Here is an 18,378-nt window from a genome sequence, read left to right as displayed (position 1 = left end):
CGGGTGTTAAAAATGGAAACATAGGAAAGTCATAGAACGACACCAAGTGGAAGAAATAGAGATTTCTTTTTTTAAATTACTATCGTTATCAACCTATATAATGAAGGACACCTATTATATGAAGATTCCCACAAACAATGAACAAGTATGTTATCCAAAGTACTACTATTTTGTAGGAAACATAGACTTAACTTTACGATGATTGGCAAAGGAAAACCCTCTAAGGCTGAATTAATCTGGTACGGCAAGGACATTAATTGGGGTTCATAAAGGTCAAGTCATTTTAAAAGAATACGATTGTTTCTTTTCTTTAAAAAAATTATTTCTTTTTACACAAGTTGTTTGTGGCTTTGTTGGGTGCAATGTTTCAGTGAAAACTATGTCTGTATAAGCAACGCCATTAAAACAACGTATATGACCATATTGTTTATAACATAGTCTTCAAAGAAGCTCTGTAAACATGTAAAAACGTAGATTAACATTATATTTTGAATAAGTTAATTATCCAAAATGTAAAAACCCACGTCTATTCCTGAAGTAAGGACGCATACTTAAATCAACGATGCGTTTACTACCTAGTATTAACTGTATTTATTTATTTATTTTATTTATTTTGCTTCCAACGGTCGAAACAAATTAATTTACAATTATGTTTACAATAAATATTCAATGTTACTAATATCTGTATGATGTGTACTTGGACGAAAGCCAGGATAATAAATCAAAAACTTCTAAACAAACTTGAAGAAGACGTTCTGTACAATAACGGCTACGTTAACTATATTATTCACAGATAATCTATCCATTTATCTATCCACCCATCTAACTATCTATTCATCCTTCTATCTATCCCTCAATCGATCTATCTATCTATCTATCGTAATGAAATAAATTTATTAAACCAATTTAATACAAAATAATAACAATGTAAACTACTTATAACGTTAACAATATAGGTACAAAATTTAATGTTCCACTATCACTCTTAAACACATTACAGCAATTGTTTATATAATAAATAAACAGAGTAGCCTAGAAGACTTAGTATGGGGTTGGATAATATGTGTAACATAATTATTGTGATACAAGCTAACCTCAAATTAATACGTACCATAATACGTACACTTAAGCAATAATTTAAAAAATAGCATGCGCATTTAACACAATGACACCCACTTACATTTTACTCACATTTAATGTATGTATGTATGTATGTAGACATTAATTTTCATTGTATATAGTTGAGCACTTTTTTCCTGTGCTTGTGTCACAACCATGTCACCAATGGCTGAATGCTTGTGTAATGAGTACGCAGTGCGGGAATTCGGTGCATTTTTGACCAAATCGGTTCTGAGATGACCGGAAACCTTGTCACTCACTTACTTGTGAGCGATTTGTTGCTTTACGAAGAATCATTACCGAAGGTCATGGCTCTTACAATAATCCCTATATCTTCGGGCCTGCATTACTATTTGCTTAATAGCCTCTTAAAAAAAGGGTTGACCTATGATGTGTACTGTGATTGTGGTTTCGTCTTATTTTCAAAGTTTGAAGGAGATTAAAAGTTAAATTTTATGATCAGGTTTTATGTTATTAGATAATAGTGTATACAAAGTATTACAGTAAAAACAAACTATGCAATAATGCATTCAAGTTTTTCATTGTTTAAAGAAAATTAATAAAATATGCATATAGCACAAGGCGAAGTAAAGTGGCGAAACCAGATTTTTGGATTATCTCTTCACAATTATAGTTCCTTGGTACAATCACTATATTCTGTACAGGTTTGAAAATCCAACATATGTCACTGTAGAAGGCATTCTCTACTACTTCATTTTCATAATACCAATTACAGTAGGTTTATCGAGTGGGTGGGGGGTACAATTCCAGCCCGTACACAAGCCAAGCTAGCTCTCCAAGAGGGGGGTACAATTCCGGGGGGTACAATTCCACCCCGTACACATTTGGCTTTCTGATGGGGTGTACAATTCCAGGGGGGTACAATTCCACCCCGTACGTAAATATTTTTATGTTGGCAGGGGGTACAATTCCGGGGGGTACAATTCCAGGAGGGTACAATTCCGGGCCGTACATCTCCTGCTCTTTTTAATATCTAATTTAACTATCCGGTTCACTGATCACTTGCCCACATTAAATTGATTAGATTTCGTTAAAATCAAAGTGTACGGGGTGGAATTGTACCCCCTCTAAGCGTGACGTCAAAATGACGTCAACGATCGCTGGGGGGTACAATTCCAGGGGGGTACAATTCCGGCGACCCCTTTTTCCAAGATGACCGTGACCGTTAACTTATTTTATGGACTCCCTTGGAGAATAATTCAAAACTACAAAGAACATTTCTAATCCCACAGTATACTAGCTATTTAAATTATAAACACTTTGGTGTTTGAAAAATATTTTTGGACGATAAATTTTGCAGCTTTTTGAAATCATCCAAGATGGCCGCTTGCCTCCAAGGACTCAACAATAGGCCTAATTGTGCGACTATAAAGGAATAACTTCCCACCTTACGCTTGCGAATTAGTACGGTACATATTTGTATCCACAGTTGCCAGGACGACTATTAAGACGACCAAAGATTACATTGACATTTAGGTATTTAATCTGTAGAATAGTAATTGTTAAGTAATCTAGAAGACAATTAATTAAAATGAAGTGCGAAAGATGGGTTATGAGAGTGCTCAATGCCTGAAGCATAATCCATTTGTTTGAGGTGCGGATTTTCAAGCTTGTAGAACAAATAAATATCACAAAGTAGAAGGGCAGGGGTGAAAGTGACTGAAGTGACGGGATACCCGGGTGGATTTTCAGTGACTGGATTCCAGTGGTATGCGGTAAAATATATAGTGACTGGCTTAGCAGCACAAATTTTACGTGACTGGCTTTCCCATGCAAATGCGGTGGTGACTGCATTAGCATAGCATTTTTTACGTAATTATATTTTAGTATTTTTAAGAAAAAAAGAGATATATACGTTCAGATATGTCTAGGCTTAAGATATTTACCAACATATATTATATATATATCATAGTCTTGAAATATATTGGGGGGTGCAACTGACTGACTTCCAGTGTATATTTTATGTGACTGGCTTCCCGGGCGCGGCCGTGTATATATATTTATATATTTATATATTTATATATATATATATATATATATGTGTCCGTTAGCACGATAACTCAAGCAAAAATGATCCGATTTTGATTAAATTTGGTACAAACGTGTAAACCTACGTTTATTCGAACGAGTTCGCAATCCAGCATGATCGGACCATGGGAACAGGGGTTTACGGGGGGGTTTTATGGGGTAAAAATAGGTTTTTCCCATTTTTGACCCAAAAAACATAAAATTTAGCAATTTCTTTTCAAACCATATTGTAGAGCTTAAAAAAACAAATAAATTAGTATATTGAAGCGTTATTATGCGCCTAATGGTTACGGAGAAAATTCCAAAAAATTGTAAATTTAAAATTCCCATGTTATTCTTATGGAGAATAAGTAAACTGTTGTAGTTTGCTTGTTTATGAACATATTTTGATAAATTTGGAAAATGTTTTTATTTTTACTAACTATTACATTTTACAAAATAAAAAAACAGTTTTACCCTCCCTGATGCAGCAAACATAAGTACTTGTTAAACTAATTCTATTTAAATGGGGAATAAATGTAATATTTTTAAGTAGACATTTCAGTGTAAATCCAATCAGTCAAATGAAAATCCGCTTAGTCTGCAGGTTTGCTGCGGCGGGGGTATTATGCCATGTATTTATTTAAGTTGAGAATGTATTACAAAATAGAAGTAAAGTGGGTGCATGTATTAAATGGGCATACAGTTTATTAAAAATATAATTGATGCACAACATTTTAATTTTTTATAAAAAAAAATTTTTTAGAGGAAAACTCTAGTGAAACCAAGCAATGTTTCAAAAAATCATAGTATAGAGAAGCATATGTTCATATTTTTAGTCATTTTCTAGCCCCCAAACAATTTCTCTTACTCTCAGCAAATTTTCCAGATTTCCTCTAACCATCCCCATTCCAGCTTTCGTGACTTACTCTTTTCCATTATAGTCAGGTTGGGTAGCATGAAAATATTTCAGTTCTGGCAGAGAGGCTGCAATTTTAGGTGGTTATAGTATACAAGTTTCTGAACCTAAAACCGCCCAGACCCCAATTTTTAAGGACCTCGGTCGTCCGTAATGACGTCATCAAAATGGCGGCCGTAAGAGGATGCTGGGTCCCCATGAATTGGCTATAATGACCGAATGCCTGAACCGATTTTCATGAAATTTGGCACACAAGTGCTTGAATACATTATCTAGGCCTGGGTTGAATATTGTCAAGTTTCATAAAGTCATTTCAAAATGGTGGCTGTTCAAAACTAAAAAAATATGAGGAAAATAATTGTGAATTGTTTTATACAGGGTGAGTTTTAAATGAGTTCCCCCTCTACTTTTTTATACATTTCTTAAGATATCAACTTTAAACCATGTCAGATCATTCTAGTGTAGCAAGTACTTCATTTTGACTGGGTTTAAATTTTTGGCCGCCATCTTGGATCCGCCATTTTGGATAAAAAGTTATTTTTTTTTTTATTTAAAGGTAGGGTTGTGACCCACCGTTTCAAACAAGACTTTTACGCTGAATACGATGCTGTAATCCGTTTAAAGAAATGTTGATCCATTCTAAAGTTATGAGAACTTTTTATAACTTTATTTTTAGTCCATTATAACATTGTGCATTTACAAACTAAGGCCATAATCTCAAAATAGTGCTAGATAAAGATAAGTGGACACCACCATTCATTGTTGACCTATTTTCACCCAGTTATGACGGATGTATTTTTTTCAGCCGCCATCTTGGATCCGCCATTTTGAAGTGGGATAAATGATTTTAAATATGAAGATGGTGTTGTGACCCATCATTGTGAACTACTTTTTTATGTTGAATTCAATGCCGCAATCCGTTTTTCATTGTCATATTTGGTTTTTGAAATATTTACATTTTAAATCAAAATAATTGTTATATTTTATCAAGAAAGCTTGATAACAAAAAACGGATAAAATAAAACCAAGTCAAAATGAAGTACTCGCTACTCTACAATTATCTGACCTGGTTCGGAGTTGATATCTAGGAAATGTATAAAAAAGTAGGGGGGGAACTCATTTGAAACTCACCCTGTATAAAACAATTCACAATTATTTTCCTCATATTTTTGTAGTTTTGAACAGCCACCATTTTGAAATGACTTTATGAAACTTGACAATTTTCAACCCAGGCCTAGATAATGTATTCAAGCACTTGTGTGCCAAATTTCATGAAAATCGGTTCAGGCATTCGGTCATTATAGCCAATTCATGGGGACCCAGCATCCTCTTACGGCCGCCATTTTGATGACGTCATTACGGACGACCGAGGTCCTTAAAAATTGGGGTCTGGGCGGTTTTAGGTTCAGAAACTTGTATACTATAACCACCTAAAATTGCAGCCTCTCTGCCAGAACTGAAATATTCTGCCATCATATGCAGCTATACGACCCCACTATTAACCAATTTCATTGACTTCCCCTGATCCTAGCCAATTCCTCTATCTTTGCCTAACCCTAAAACAATTCCCCAGATCCTTAGCTTATTTCCCTGTCCAGGTAACTGTCTTACCCTGATCTGAGGACAGGTTAGCTAGAGTCTCCAGTGCCATGGTCTGAGCCAATGTGAGCGCCTCAGTTTGCTCCACCAGTGTTGCCACTTCACTAGAGAGAGCGGCAGAGTCCAGGGGAAGTTGACTAGACAGCTGGTTCACTGAGGTTCGCAAGTCTTTCTCCAAGGACTCAGCTGTCACTGCCAACACTGAAGCTAGCCAAGGAGCGGATGGGTTCAGATTGACAACAATGCCTGGTAGACAAAGGTAATCATTTTGTTGGTTGAATGAAGTGAAGGAAACTCATGCCACTCCAACAAAATATTCAAACTTCAACAAAAAGCAATTAGAATTATTGGGCGAGTTCCTCGTAGAACTCCTTGTAAAAGTCTTTTTCAAACATTTTCGGTTTTAACATTTTATGATCACTTATTTTAGAAATTTCAAATTGGGTTAAAGACAATCTCTCCTCATTCATGAACCAACCCATTCATTCCCACCACACTCAGGGCTGCGTTAAGGGTCAGTGGAGCCCTGGGCAAACCCAAGAGCAGCGCCCCCCTTTTTTCCTAGTGCTGGCAGGTGGTGGTTTGGGGGCTCCCAGTGGGCGCCCCCAAACCACCAGCGCCCCTGGGCATATGCCCAGTCTGCCCGTTTATAAAAGTGGGCCTGACCACACTAGATTTAAGAGTTATATTAAGCCTGAAACCCATAGATTAGAGAAATTTCATTTATCTCCCCAATATATAGGCCCACAAGTTTACAATAAGTTACCACTCCGCATAAAAAATATTGATAGTAAAACACAGTTCAGATCCACCCTGAAGACCTGGTTAAAAACAAAAAAAATTTTTTCTATAGAATGTTATTTAAATAGGGACGTTAAGTTAGATTAATAATTTAGTAAGACATTTTTGTTATTTCTTAGTTTTAGTATATCCTGTATATGACTTTATGTCCTGTCAAAAAATGATTTAATGACATGTAGTAAATAAATAAAAATAAATAAAATAAAGATTTCGGTACAGTAGGCTCTCGCTCATCCGGATCGGCCTTGTCCGGACTCCCGGCAGTCCGGATCGGCAATCGTGATTTTTTTTAGCAGCACAGTACTGTAGAAGTCCGATTATCCAAGCGAAACGGGACCGAGACTACCTTGAATAATGAAAAAAATCGGTGCATATGCCCGGGCTATCATTACTGTGGACCTGGAACAAAATTCGGACGAAACAATTATACCGGTGGAAGTGCATATGCCCGGGCTATCATTACTGTGGACCTGGAACAAAATTCGGCCGAAACAATTATTACCGGTGGAAGTGCATATGCCCGGGCTATCATTACTGTGGACCTGGAACAAAATTCGGCCGAAAAGATAATTACCGGTGGAAGTGCATATCCCCCGGGCTATCATTACTGTGTATTTAAATTGAAAAACGGCTATATACAGTACTGTGTATTTGCTCGACTCTCGATACTGTAGTCCAGATTTTTCGTAATCCGGACCAGACGTCCGCCACATTAGTCCGGATGAGCAAGAGTCTACTGTAGTAGAAAGTATTGTCACAGTACAATTAAATCTTATCACTTACAGATAATTTTTAGGTGTTGAAATTGGCTTGATTTTGTTTTTGATAGCAAGAATGCTTACATATACATACTAAACTAGCATTTTGGTGACTAGCCTACGCAATAGGAAACACATTTAAAAGAAACATGAAAAACACAAAATTCAAATATTTCATTGTTCTTGGGCACTTTGCTAGTGACAAAGAAAAGAAGAAATGTTTACTACAGCAGACATTCTGTCTATATGAATCAGATTTGTTATTGAAAAGGAGATCTATGCTAGTTGAAAGTTGAATAAGCCACGCACACAGTATACTACTGTAAAATTATATTTTCCTTCTAAGTTTTTTGTGGGCTGTGATAGTCAATGTGACATAAAGCGTGCTACTGTTTACAATTATTCGTTGTCCTTTCAATCACTATGCAATTTTCTAAATGTGCTTTCTTTAATAAAATATAATACAATGTATTGGTGGTTTTTAAGTAAATTATTTGTGTGATACACAATAATGTCTACAAGCAAAAGACGAACATTACCAGCAGCCAAAGTCTTGAGCAGAATCATCTTGTTGTCTGTTGCGCAGATTGACAACAGAGTGAGAAGATCTGACTCGTAACTACGCAGGACTGACAGAACTGATGTGTTTTCTTCACAAACAGAATTCAAGCATTGGCCTTGACACAATAAAGAAAATGTCAGGTCAAAATATATTTCTTGTTATACACAGTTAAACTTAAATAATTATTTACAGAATATTCAAGCTGCTTTATTTAAATATACACAATGATAACAACATATATTTGACTTTAGATAATCCGAGCGAGAAAGAATCTGTATAACCAAAATTTTCATATCACCTAAAATTAATAAAATACTAAAATCGGCCTATAGATTTGCTTATGATATATTCTCTTTTTTTTTAGGTTTTCAACTTAGCTGAGTCGATATAGTGTGCAGCCAAATAATTGGAAGGTTACTGGTACAATTTTGAAGTCTATACCTTTAATTTTTTTGAAACTGGGCCCAGCTGTCCTTAATCATTGAGACCTAAATAGCTAACTGATATTAGTAGGTAACAAAGCTATCATCTCATTCATTCAACCTTCATCCTTCACCCAGCCTTGTCTTTAAATTACTGAAAGTATTTTAATTTAAACCAACAATTTTTAATTGGAAGAGGGATGTCTTCTCTTCAGGTCTATTGTTGGTCAGGAATGATATTGAAATAATTAATGTTTTGAGTATACTGTCTGGTGTTGTGTTTCTCGGGTCCTCTTTCCTCAAGGTAAACCAGCTTTCCACACAAATATCCTTTGTCTACGCCTTTGTGCTTTATTTTCCATCCTTCCTTTGGGTACTTAAGTCAAATTTAAGATGAGTCCATACCATAGTCAAAAGAAATCTCAACCAATGCCAAGACTGTTTACATTATAATATTCATGTGTCCCTCATTCCATCGTATAATACAAAATAAATCATGTCATATAGTTGTAGGGAAGGATTTCAGCTTGCAAACCAACAGTAAACTCTGTGATTATTTTTATAAGACAGTTGAGTGTCAATTTAAGTTTTAAAACAATGTAAATGATGTTATATCCTGGTTGAATATGCCTACTTACTAAGTGGATGTGAAATATTTTATCATCAAACAATATGCTAACTAAAGAACTCATTGGAAAATTAAGCTAAGGGTGATAGACAGAAGGAAGCCAAGATGAAGACCAGGGAGTGGGATAGACGTTGAAAAAGGATGAAAAGACAGAAATAAAATGGCTGGAAATAGAAGAAGAGGAACTAAGAGATAGAAAAAAGACATAGAGGCCAGTTGATGTCTAGACCCAGAAATAACCAAAACAGAAGAGAATATGTATGTATGTGTACAACACGCTAACTTAATGAAGAAGAAATATAACACATTAACTCTTATATTTTTGTTTTAGGCTACTTACAAACTGCAATTGAGAGGTCAAGCCCCACTGTTTTGTAGTCCAGACATCTCAGTAAAATGTTCAAAACATTCGCTGAGTTAAAATATTTCAAAGCTGTTTCGTCAGATTCACTGCGAAAAAGAGAAGTTTTAAATGGGATGTTATGGTTGTTTTGCACTTAATTACGCCCTATGTTATTTCCAACCCTAATGTTGTGTGTTCAGAGATATCTAGGCTTTCCCTTAGGGCCCTTTCACACGAGGCCACCGGTGGCCGCCACTGGTTGCCCGCCACAGCTTTAACAATATTTTAAATGGGACCTTTCACACGCAGCCACTGTAGTTGCCCGCCACTACACAGTGGCCGAGCAGTGTCTCCTCGCGCAACTGCTAGTCGGCAACCGCCGGCAACTGCAGTGGCGGCAACTCGTTGCGGGGCATTGAATTAAATGGGAGCTTTCACACGTAGCAACCAGTGGCCGCCACTGTGGATGAGCGCGCAGCTACTATTTTGAATCAGTTCACCTGCAGACTGCAAAGACAAACCCACTGTAACGACCCAAAACCCGTCAAGGGGTAAAAAACCCGATTTTTATTTTATGATATAATAATGTTCTACGTTCGAGGTAAGCCGCGCTCGCGTTGTCAGCGGCATCGTAGGGGCAGGGGTCCTACGTCATCGTAGAGGGGATAGTTAGTTACCTACCCCGCCGCCAGGAGCGATGGCGAAGAAGGACCAGAAGAGCAGACCTCATGGTCAGTTGTCCACCCGCTACCGAACCGTCAGTACGCCAGCTGTTTGGAGATAAATCCAACAGTCCTAACTTACGAAATTCCGGTCAATTAAAGATTTCCCCCGTTCCTGGTAGAATTCTAAGGCATCAGGTTAGTGTGCTACCGAATTTATTTGGTTTAATCTCATTTTAGAGAAGTTTTATTACTTTTATTTTATTGTGCCGCAGTCGCGCGCACCCCGCACGCTTTTCCACGAACGAGCACACTACCTTTTGTCTTAAGCCAGCTTCGGAAATCATTTAAGTTACCAGAACGATATCCGTAGCATTTATTCCGTTACCCCGAACCGTCTTACGTAAATTTAATCTAAGAAACCCCGTATCTACTCTGATGATCGACCTAGTCTAATTTTCCCGACACGTTTACTTTGGTGATTACCAAGTATAACGACCGAATCACGTTTTAGTTAAGTTTCCAATTGATTAGGCTTATTCGCATTCACGATAGGCTGTTCAAAATTCTAAATTTAACTTCAAATGTTTTTCGAGTGGCTATGATGAGCACTTGTTAAAGGTAAGCTTAACATTGTAAGCATTATTATTGTAATTAATATTCTGAGCCAATAAACTCAAAACGATAATTAATTAACGAACACGTTAGAGTCCTGGACTATCTCATAGTAGGCTAAGCTATCTGGACAGATTTAAGGTGTGACAGAATTTCAGGTGAGACGACAATTACATACTTTAAAATCGAATTTTGTCTCTCAACCCGAAATTTCGTCATACCACTATGGTAGTTGTTGTGTGTTTTCGTGTTGAATTGTTTGTTTGTGAAAATGAGTGATCAGAAGAAAAATAAAGAGGATGTTGCTGAAAAATAAAAAGACAAAGGAAAACAACAGAATAAGAGAATAAACAAAATAATAGAAACCAAAGTTGATACTGAAGATCTTATTTGCAAAATTGAAAAGTAACCGGCAATTTGGTATAGCACGCCTGTGTCTTTGCCTTATTTTATTTATTATCAACGCGAGAAGAAGGAGATGTTCATTGTTCGACAGCATTTTCACAACTACCATTGTACAGTAGCTGTAGTAAAGTGGCTTGTAAGTTGCCTGTATCATCCACTGCAGTTTCCTGGCCGGTAACTGCTGGCGGACACCGGTGGCCGCCACCAGTGGCCTCGTGTGAAAGGGCCCTTAAGATTTACTTCTTTTGAATATGACCTACACACACTGTAAAAATAGTCTTAATAAAGAGGCCAATAGATCCAATCTGTTGACTAAACTCCCAATAAATTGTTTTCATTCCACCAAAATAAGCAGAAAGGTTATCTTTTTAGAATACACCATTATTTTTTATTAAATTCAAGATTTATTTTATTTATTTATTACTTGGTACAGCACATAGCCTATACAATGAATTTATAATACAAAACTGCATAAGCCTTAAAAAAAGGATGTCTGCAGTGTTTCTTATATATACTAATTGTCTTTTCCATCTTTATCTTGATCTTGAGTCAGTGTGAATTATTACTGTACAAAAATATATTTCCTACTTCTTAAACAGTAACAAATTTGGCTTATAACCATTTTACATGATTACAAACAATTTAAATATTGAAGGGGCAAAAAAAACTGTAGAAAAATAAATTAAATTAAAAAATAAGAACAAGTGTAAATATGCAAGGAATCTTCTTAAAATTATTTAACATTTATTATATTATTAAAGTGATACAATAAAACTTTATGTAAACGGTTAAGGTCATTTACCAAATAAAAATATAGGCATATGGCACATCAAAATGAAGCTTAGAGTGTGTAGATTTGCCGAAAAATATTGATATGGACTAATTTCCTAAGGGCTCTGCCCCACAGGCTGATTTCCAAAGGGCTAAGCCTGGCATGCTTCCAATGTTTAAATGATTTAATTTAATTTAGTTAATGAAACAGCTGGTCAGTACAATGAACTGGTGTTTGTTTATTTACTTGAAAAATATGTTTGTGACGCTTTATGTAGATTGAGGAGGGTTATGTTTGGTTTTAAAGTGAGGAGGGTTATGTTTGGTTTTAAAGTGAGGTTGTATACGTTTTGTAAAGTGTTGCTCAAAGTTTCATTTTTTAATTATATAGTAAGCTACATGTGAAGAGGCTTGACTAAAATTGAAGAATTATAGTAAAACATGCCATTCATGAAGCATCAGTATGAAGCAATTGATGCTATTGCTACACTAAGGTATGTTGTCATATTCTTAGGGATCTATTAACATCAAAAGTAGGGGTTTGAAAGTTAGTAGGTTTACGCTTATATATCAGTTTATATTTTCAAACTAAATCATAGAGTTGCTGTATTTTAAAACGCACATCAGCACCACTTTAATAGCTCTCTAGGTCACTTTTTTTCCCGTTGCAAAGCACGGGTATAGCAGCTTGTGAGTATATACTTTCAGATTACAAACATTCAACAAACACATAAATATCTAACAAGGAATAATAACAGCTGAAACAAACTTTATAACATAATAATTATTAAGGAAATTGACAGGAAAGCAGGCTTACCTTTAAATAAGTCCATAGAGACACATAACACATCACAAAATTAAAAGTAGAAATTTTCGTGGTCACTGACCACTTTTTCAACCACTGGAGATTGGAGAAAAAAAAAAAAAAAAAAAAAAAAAAAAAAACATAATAATAACATTAAAAATAACATAATAAACTGATTCTTTGAACCACAGCCCACAGTGTTCTACAAAATTCTTTTTAGAATGCTAAAACCTATGAAAAACACATAAATACTTTTTTTAGCTATCAATTGTTGTTTGATTAATTTTAACAAACTGGCTACCATCTAGATACTTATTAACAAATCATGATCATCTTACCAGAGATTCCAAATGATGTTAACAGCTTGCAATAGTGTGTCTGAGTTCTCCGTCTTTGATTCTGGTTTCCAGTCGTTGTACTGTTCAATTGATTTATGATTAGCAATACATATTTTTGACATAACTCTAACATAGCATAACGATAGTCATAATACTTTATAGATCCACAGTGACTGCAGTTACATGTTTTTCAAGTCAGATTCCAGATCCCGAAACGTTGTGTATTGTTTTTTACAATCGTGATGGAAAACATGATGGAAAATATCCGCAATAAACCTTTGAACAACATTAACTCACCATCACCTACAATGAATTTCAAACAAAGAATGTTTCAAGTTGTCAAAACTAAAACTAGGGAGCTTTACAAGCATCCCTAGATCCAGCTTATGTTGATTTATTTTATCGGGAGTTGAGCAGTTCAAAAGCATTAAAAATATTGTATTGAGCCAAAATTTTAATTCCTTTAATAGAGCTTATCCATTTTTCACAAACTAATTTTATTTTACATGCTTGATCAGGTTAGGCTAGATTAGCAAAGCATAATGTAGTATTATGTAAAGCAGCATCATGAAAAGCACTGTCATGTAAAATTCATGGGTGACACCAAACTGAAATGTACAACATATTATAAGCTAAAATATTAAAAGACTATTAAAAGTCAAAAATCATATTTACCTGTTGTAGAAGAGTGAGCAATGGAGTCATGATATCATCCTTTACCAATCTTTCACAAATGTCTGCAGAACCTGTAGCACTTAGGTTCCTAAACATTCACAACTTTTGTCAATACGAACACTCCCTTTTCATTCATAATAAACTAAGTAGGGCACTTAGCCTAAATTTAAATACTCAACAAAATAATTAAATGTATAATTAGATTTCAAGTTCAACAAGGGGAATATACCATTATTTTATTTTATTTACAAAAAGTAAATGTTTTCTTAATAATTATACTCAACAAAATATCAATGACACCTGCAATTTTTATTTTCTGAATAATTTGGCAACTTAAAACCATAATAGTAGGCCTACGCTTTATATTGTTAAAGTTATAAAGGACTTTAAAATTTAAGAGCAGCTAATTTAATTAATTTTTCCAGTCACTCTTTAGAAACAAACAGCAAGCATTTCTCAATCAATTGAAAATGACTTTGCCTGATTATACAATAGGTTTTAGTGATAGTACTCGCTATCTGTCTTCTTAAGTCAAGGTTTTATTTTTAAATTGTAAGTACCGGTAGGCTTTATAATTAGAATCTTGTCTTACAAGTTATGTAATTTTATTTTTTTTCAGTTCCATATATATACAAATTAGATAACAATAATGTATTACAGTAGGTAGCCTACTATCGATCATGTTTTTAACAATAGACATGAAGCTTTATACAAACCTTAAAATTCCAGCAGTTATATTTCGTACTTCAGAACTTTTGTCAACCAACAACGGGGCTATTATTTTTAAGATTTTGTATTTAACAATCGTCTCTACTGATTCTGAGCTTTCAGCCAAATCTGCTAGGGAGCGAAGTCCGTTTAACCTTTCTTCAATATTTAATGATTGCACCTGAAATAAGTTGACAATGTTATTTCAGAATCCTGTAAAATATTAATGGGCTACTGCCCAATAATAAATATTCATTGTCCTAAATAGGTACCATATCAATACCGGTACCTATAGTCGTCGCCACCCTAAGTTGAGGCAGCCCAAGGCCGCACGGCGTATATCTAGTGAGGCCTTTGGCTGCCTCAACTTAGGGTGGCGAGGACTATAGGTAACTAAGTTAGCAGACCAAACAGTTGACTTGCACTGTATTGATCACGATCTACTGTAGGCCATGATATATCACTACAGATTTGACCAGCAGGTAGTGTCGTGGTTTCACTCCTACTTGAACGGAAGATGCCAAAAGACCAAAGTTGGATCTGAGATCCCCACCCCCTTGGAAAAGTCTAAAGGAGTCCCACAGGGCAGCTGTCTTGGACCTGTCCTGTTTACTTTGTTTGCTGCATATATGGGAAGAGATTTGCGTCATTGTCAGTTGTATTCATACGCTGATGATGCTCAGCTGGCTTTTCAGCATGACGCTGACCCAGCAAATCAGGGAGTCTCTGATTTCAATTCTGATTTGGATTCTGTCTTTGCATGGTCTATGTCCTATGGCATCTAACTGAACAGAGACAAATGTTCCTTGGTGACTTTTTCTGTCAGCAGGGCTGTTCGGTCCGAGCCCCTGTCTGGTGTATGCCTTGGTGGAATTCCGCTCAAAGAGTGTAAAGCTCATAAGCTTCTTGGACCTAGTTTCGATCCTGAGCTCTCCTTTTCTGATCATGTGAGTTACGCATGCCAGAGAGCAATAGGTCGTCTGAGAATGCTGTAAAGGCATTGTGACTTGTTCCCCAAACCCACCAAATTTCTGCTTGTGCAGGCACTTGTACTGTCTGTGTTTGATTACTGTCTTCCGGTGTATGGCAATGTTATTACTGGGAGACATGAGTCATATGCAGAGGGTGTAAAACATGTGCGTCAGGTACGTCTGCGATCTGCGAAAATTCGATCGAATTTCATCAGACCTCACATCTCTTGGCTTATTGCCTATGGCTGACCTGTGCCTTTTACGCACTTCCTGCATCATCCGGAGGGTACTGTCAGAGGAGAGACCTCAGTACCTGAAGGTAAGACTGAGAGCTCGCTCTGAGATGCGATCCCGATGCACACGGCAGGATGACATGCTGGAGATGCCCCGCGTGCGCTGTGAGTCCGACCGTTGTGGGTTTTCTTATTTTGCCCCTAAAATCTGGAATATATTGTCATCCAGGACTGAGCCAGGGGTGTTGGACAGTGAAAAGTTGTATAAAAAATATATAGGCTAACAAATGGCTTGAAGAATGGTAAAATAAAAAGGAATAGAGAAAATATTTTAATTTTTAATTAGCCTAACCTTTGAAAGTTGCCATTTTATGTTGACGTGAGTTGTTTTGAAAAACATATGTTGTAATATGAAAAACGCTCAAGAATAAAGACGATTTTCATTTCATTCATTTCATTTCATTTTATTACAGTAACTTACGGCAAAACTTGGAGTTATTGATGCTCGATAACAGAAAAATTGGAGTTATAGAGCCTATTACTGATAAACCATTAATATTCTATAGGCCTACTTATTGAGGTAAACATAAGTTTGTAACAATTTTATGAATTTATATTTTAAAATTTTGTCATTTAGTAAAGCAGTAAACTTATTAGTTTTGTCAAAACGTGATGTAAGCCTGCAACCACCGTGAGCTCTCTGATTGGCTGTTCATGGTTCGATCCTATGAAAAGATAGTCAGAGTGCCTACGTCACAACCAAACTTATAAAAGGGGTCGGACCACGTGGCTCGGTCTCATTTGGTCAGTGGTAGTAGTTATGTAGGGCCTATAGTGTGAATTGCTTAGTGCACATAGTCCCCTTTGTGGGTAAGTCTTAGATTTAATTTTTTACACTATTATTTTATTTATTGTTGTGAGTACGGAGGGTGCAGGCAGGCAGTGGTCTTTTTATTTAATAATTTTCAGCTTCATGTAAGAATTTACTTTGGCCCTTCAGGCAATTAAATATATCTTTTGTTTTTAGGGTTCAACTACCAGAGAGGAAGAATTCAATAAATAGGAATTAAATCTAAAAGACTAATTGATTATTTACAAGAACCAAAACCTGCATAGTTAAATTTCTGTGTGAATACAACTATCCAAGAACACGACAAAATTTGTACTGGTTTAAAAGACATTTTAAGTAAAATGGTACAAGTTACTTGAACGTTGTGATTCATGGGGATTTAAGCTAAAGGGAATTGCAACAAATTTGAGATTGGCCTATTAAGGTCAAGTTATTAAAGACTTGTGTGAACCTGGCAATAACTCAGCAATAAGTAGTGCGCGAGCCTTATAAAATCTATTGCTAGCCGTTTTGCGTATAAATACGGCCGAGTAGGTTATTACCGATAATGTCACCTGATAGAGGACACACTAACAGAGAGGACGGTATCAATGTCATGTACCGGGTGGATAAGTAGGGGGGGTTAAAGTCCAGCAATAAGTAGTGTGCGCGCCTTATAAAATCTATTGCTGGCCGTTTTGCGGAAAAATACGGCCGGGTAGGCAAGAAAGTAACTTAGTGCAATAAATATTTATATTTATAAAAATATACATATTTTTCCGCAAATGGCCAGCAATAGATTTTATAAGGCGTGCGCACTACTTATTGCTGACTTTACCCCCCCTTACTTATCCCCAGGTACATGATATTGATACTGTCGTGTCCGTTAGTGTGTCCTCTATCAGGTGATATTATCGGTAATAACCTACGCGGCCGTATTTTCCGCAAAACGGCCAGCGATAGATTTCATCAGGCGCGCGCACTACTTACTGCTGAGTTATTGCCAGGTTCACACTAGTGTTAAAGGTCCTACCTACTTTATAAAATCATTTGAGTAACTTAAGTTAAGCTAGCTTAGCTTTCCTACTTCTTGATGTTTAAATAACCACTGTCCCGGGCCATAAAATGTGTAAGTTAATTTACCCTTTGCTTACGTATTTATTCAAGTGGTATCCCTACACCTACACATTATTTTAAACTTAATACCTAGGCTACATTTAAAATCAATCATAACTTACATTACGCTAAATAACAAAGTCCTAAAAACAGGTTCACCTTCTTAAAAGAATGATGACCAATAGGTAAGAGTAACTTAATGGTCATGGGTAAGGGTATCATGGCCCCGGCCCATACACTAAACTTAGGCCTAGGCCTAGGCCTAACTTACACATTAAATTAGTCCTATAATAAAAATTGATTGGGTAACTTACCTCTTCAATGATGTTTAGAACTAGGGTATCATCCTTAGATGATCCTAGTTCAGCTTCTTCCATTTCTGCATCTTTCACGCTTGGGAGTCCAGTAGGATGTGTTTGATGTTTTCTGTTATTCTTGTGCCTTGGCTTTACTTTGCCCATTGTTAAGAAATCAAGTAGTAGTACTTATTGGGTTAGGCCTACTTTGCCAAATATATTTAACAGTAGCTTATTTCTAAGGGAATCGTTTAAATCGTCTGCACCAGGTCCTGTCCTATCAAAAGTATTGACAAGGTTAGGAACCTACCTAAACCCTAACCTCAAAGTTTAAAAAGAATCTAGGGAAACAGTTTTAAGTTTTATCTTATACTAAAAAAGTTTACATTGCAGTTAAGTATAAATGTGAGTGCCGAAAGAGACACTGTTATTTATTTTATAGGTGCTCCAAACAAATTTTTAATTTTGATTATTTTTGGGGTTAAGAAATAATGAAAACATGCAGGAGGCCGGAGTCATTTATTCACACTCACAGACAGACAGACGACAGAGACAGAGAAGAGACACTAGACAGAGAGACAGTGTCGGAGTCCGACTGTCCGAGTGTCCGGATTCCGGAACACATAGAAATGGATATGGAATGGAGAAGAAGAATGAGCGTAGAAATAAAACAGCTGTTATACTTTTTTGGGTAGCATGGTGAACTAAAGTTGGATTCCTGTAATGCAGTCTTTTGTCCTATGTCAGACAGAGTGCACTATCCCATTGATTATAA

At 36.1% G+C, this 18,378-nt stretch overlaps 1 protein-coding gene across 1 annotated transcript; it reads right to left on the bottom strand.

Annotated features, from left to right (window-relative positions):
* Positions 1-5,648: 5,648 nt before the first annotated feature.
* LOC128997461 (HEAT repeat-containing protein 3-like) lies at positions 5,649-18,150 on the bottom strand. The gene is made up of 7 exons (XM_054423100.1): positions 17,622-18,150; positions 14,167-14,339; positions 13,451-13,538; positions 12,776-12,855; positions 9,177-9,286; positions 7,764-7,901; positions 5,649-5,911 (listed from the first exon to the last, which is right to left on the bottom strand). The coding sequence occupies exons 1-7, from the start codon at positions 17,766-17,768 to the stop codon at positions 5,649-5,651; spliced, it is 999 nt and encodes a 332-aa protein (XP_054279075.1). The 5' UTR covers positions 17,769-18,150.
* Between the last annotated feature and the right edge of the window lie 228 nt (positions 18,151-18,378).

The sequence above is a fragment of the Macrosteles quadrilineatus genome, unplaced genomic scaffold, assembly GCF_028750875.1.
Source record: "Macrosteles quadrilineatus isolate MER2022 unplaced genomic scaffold, UCM_ALF_1.0 Scaffold_6__1_contigs__length_79288215, whole genome shotgun sequence".
Taxonomy (NCBI): Eukaryota; Metazoa; Arthropoda; class Insecta; order Hemiptera; family Cicadellidae; genus Macrosteles; species Macrosteles quadrilineatus.
Note: the sequence above shows the minus strand (reverse complement) of the source record. Positions and strands in the feature narration are given on the sequence as shown.

Bases quoted from the DNA above. Each gene is read 5' to 3' on its own strand.
- LOC128997461 (XM_054423100.1), bottom strand. From the start codon at position 17,768: ATGGGCAAAGTAAAGCCAAGGCACAAGAATAACAGAAAACATCAAACA. The intron at 14,340-17,621 runs GTAAGTTACCCA...AACTTATTTCAG, and splicing joins TTCTAAACATCATTGAAGAG to GTGCAATCATTAAATATTGA. The intron at 5,912-7,763 runs GTAATGTTCGTC...TTTGTCTACCAG, and splicing joins GCTCAAGACTTTGGCTGCTG to GCATTGTTGTCAATCTGAAC.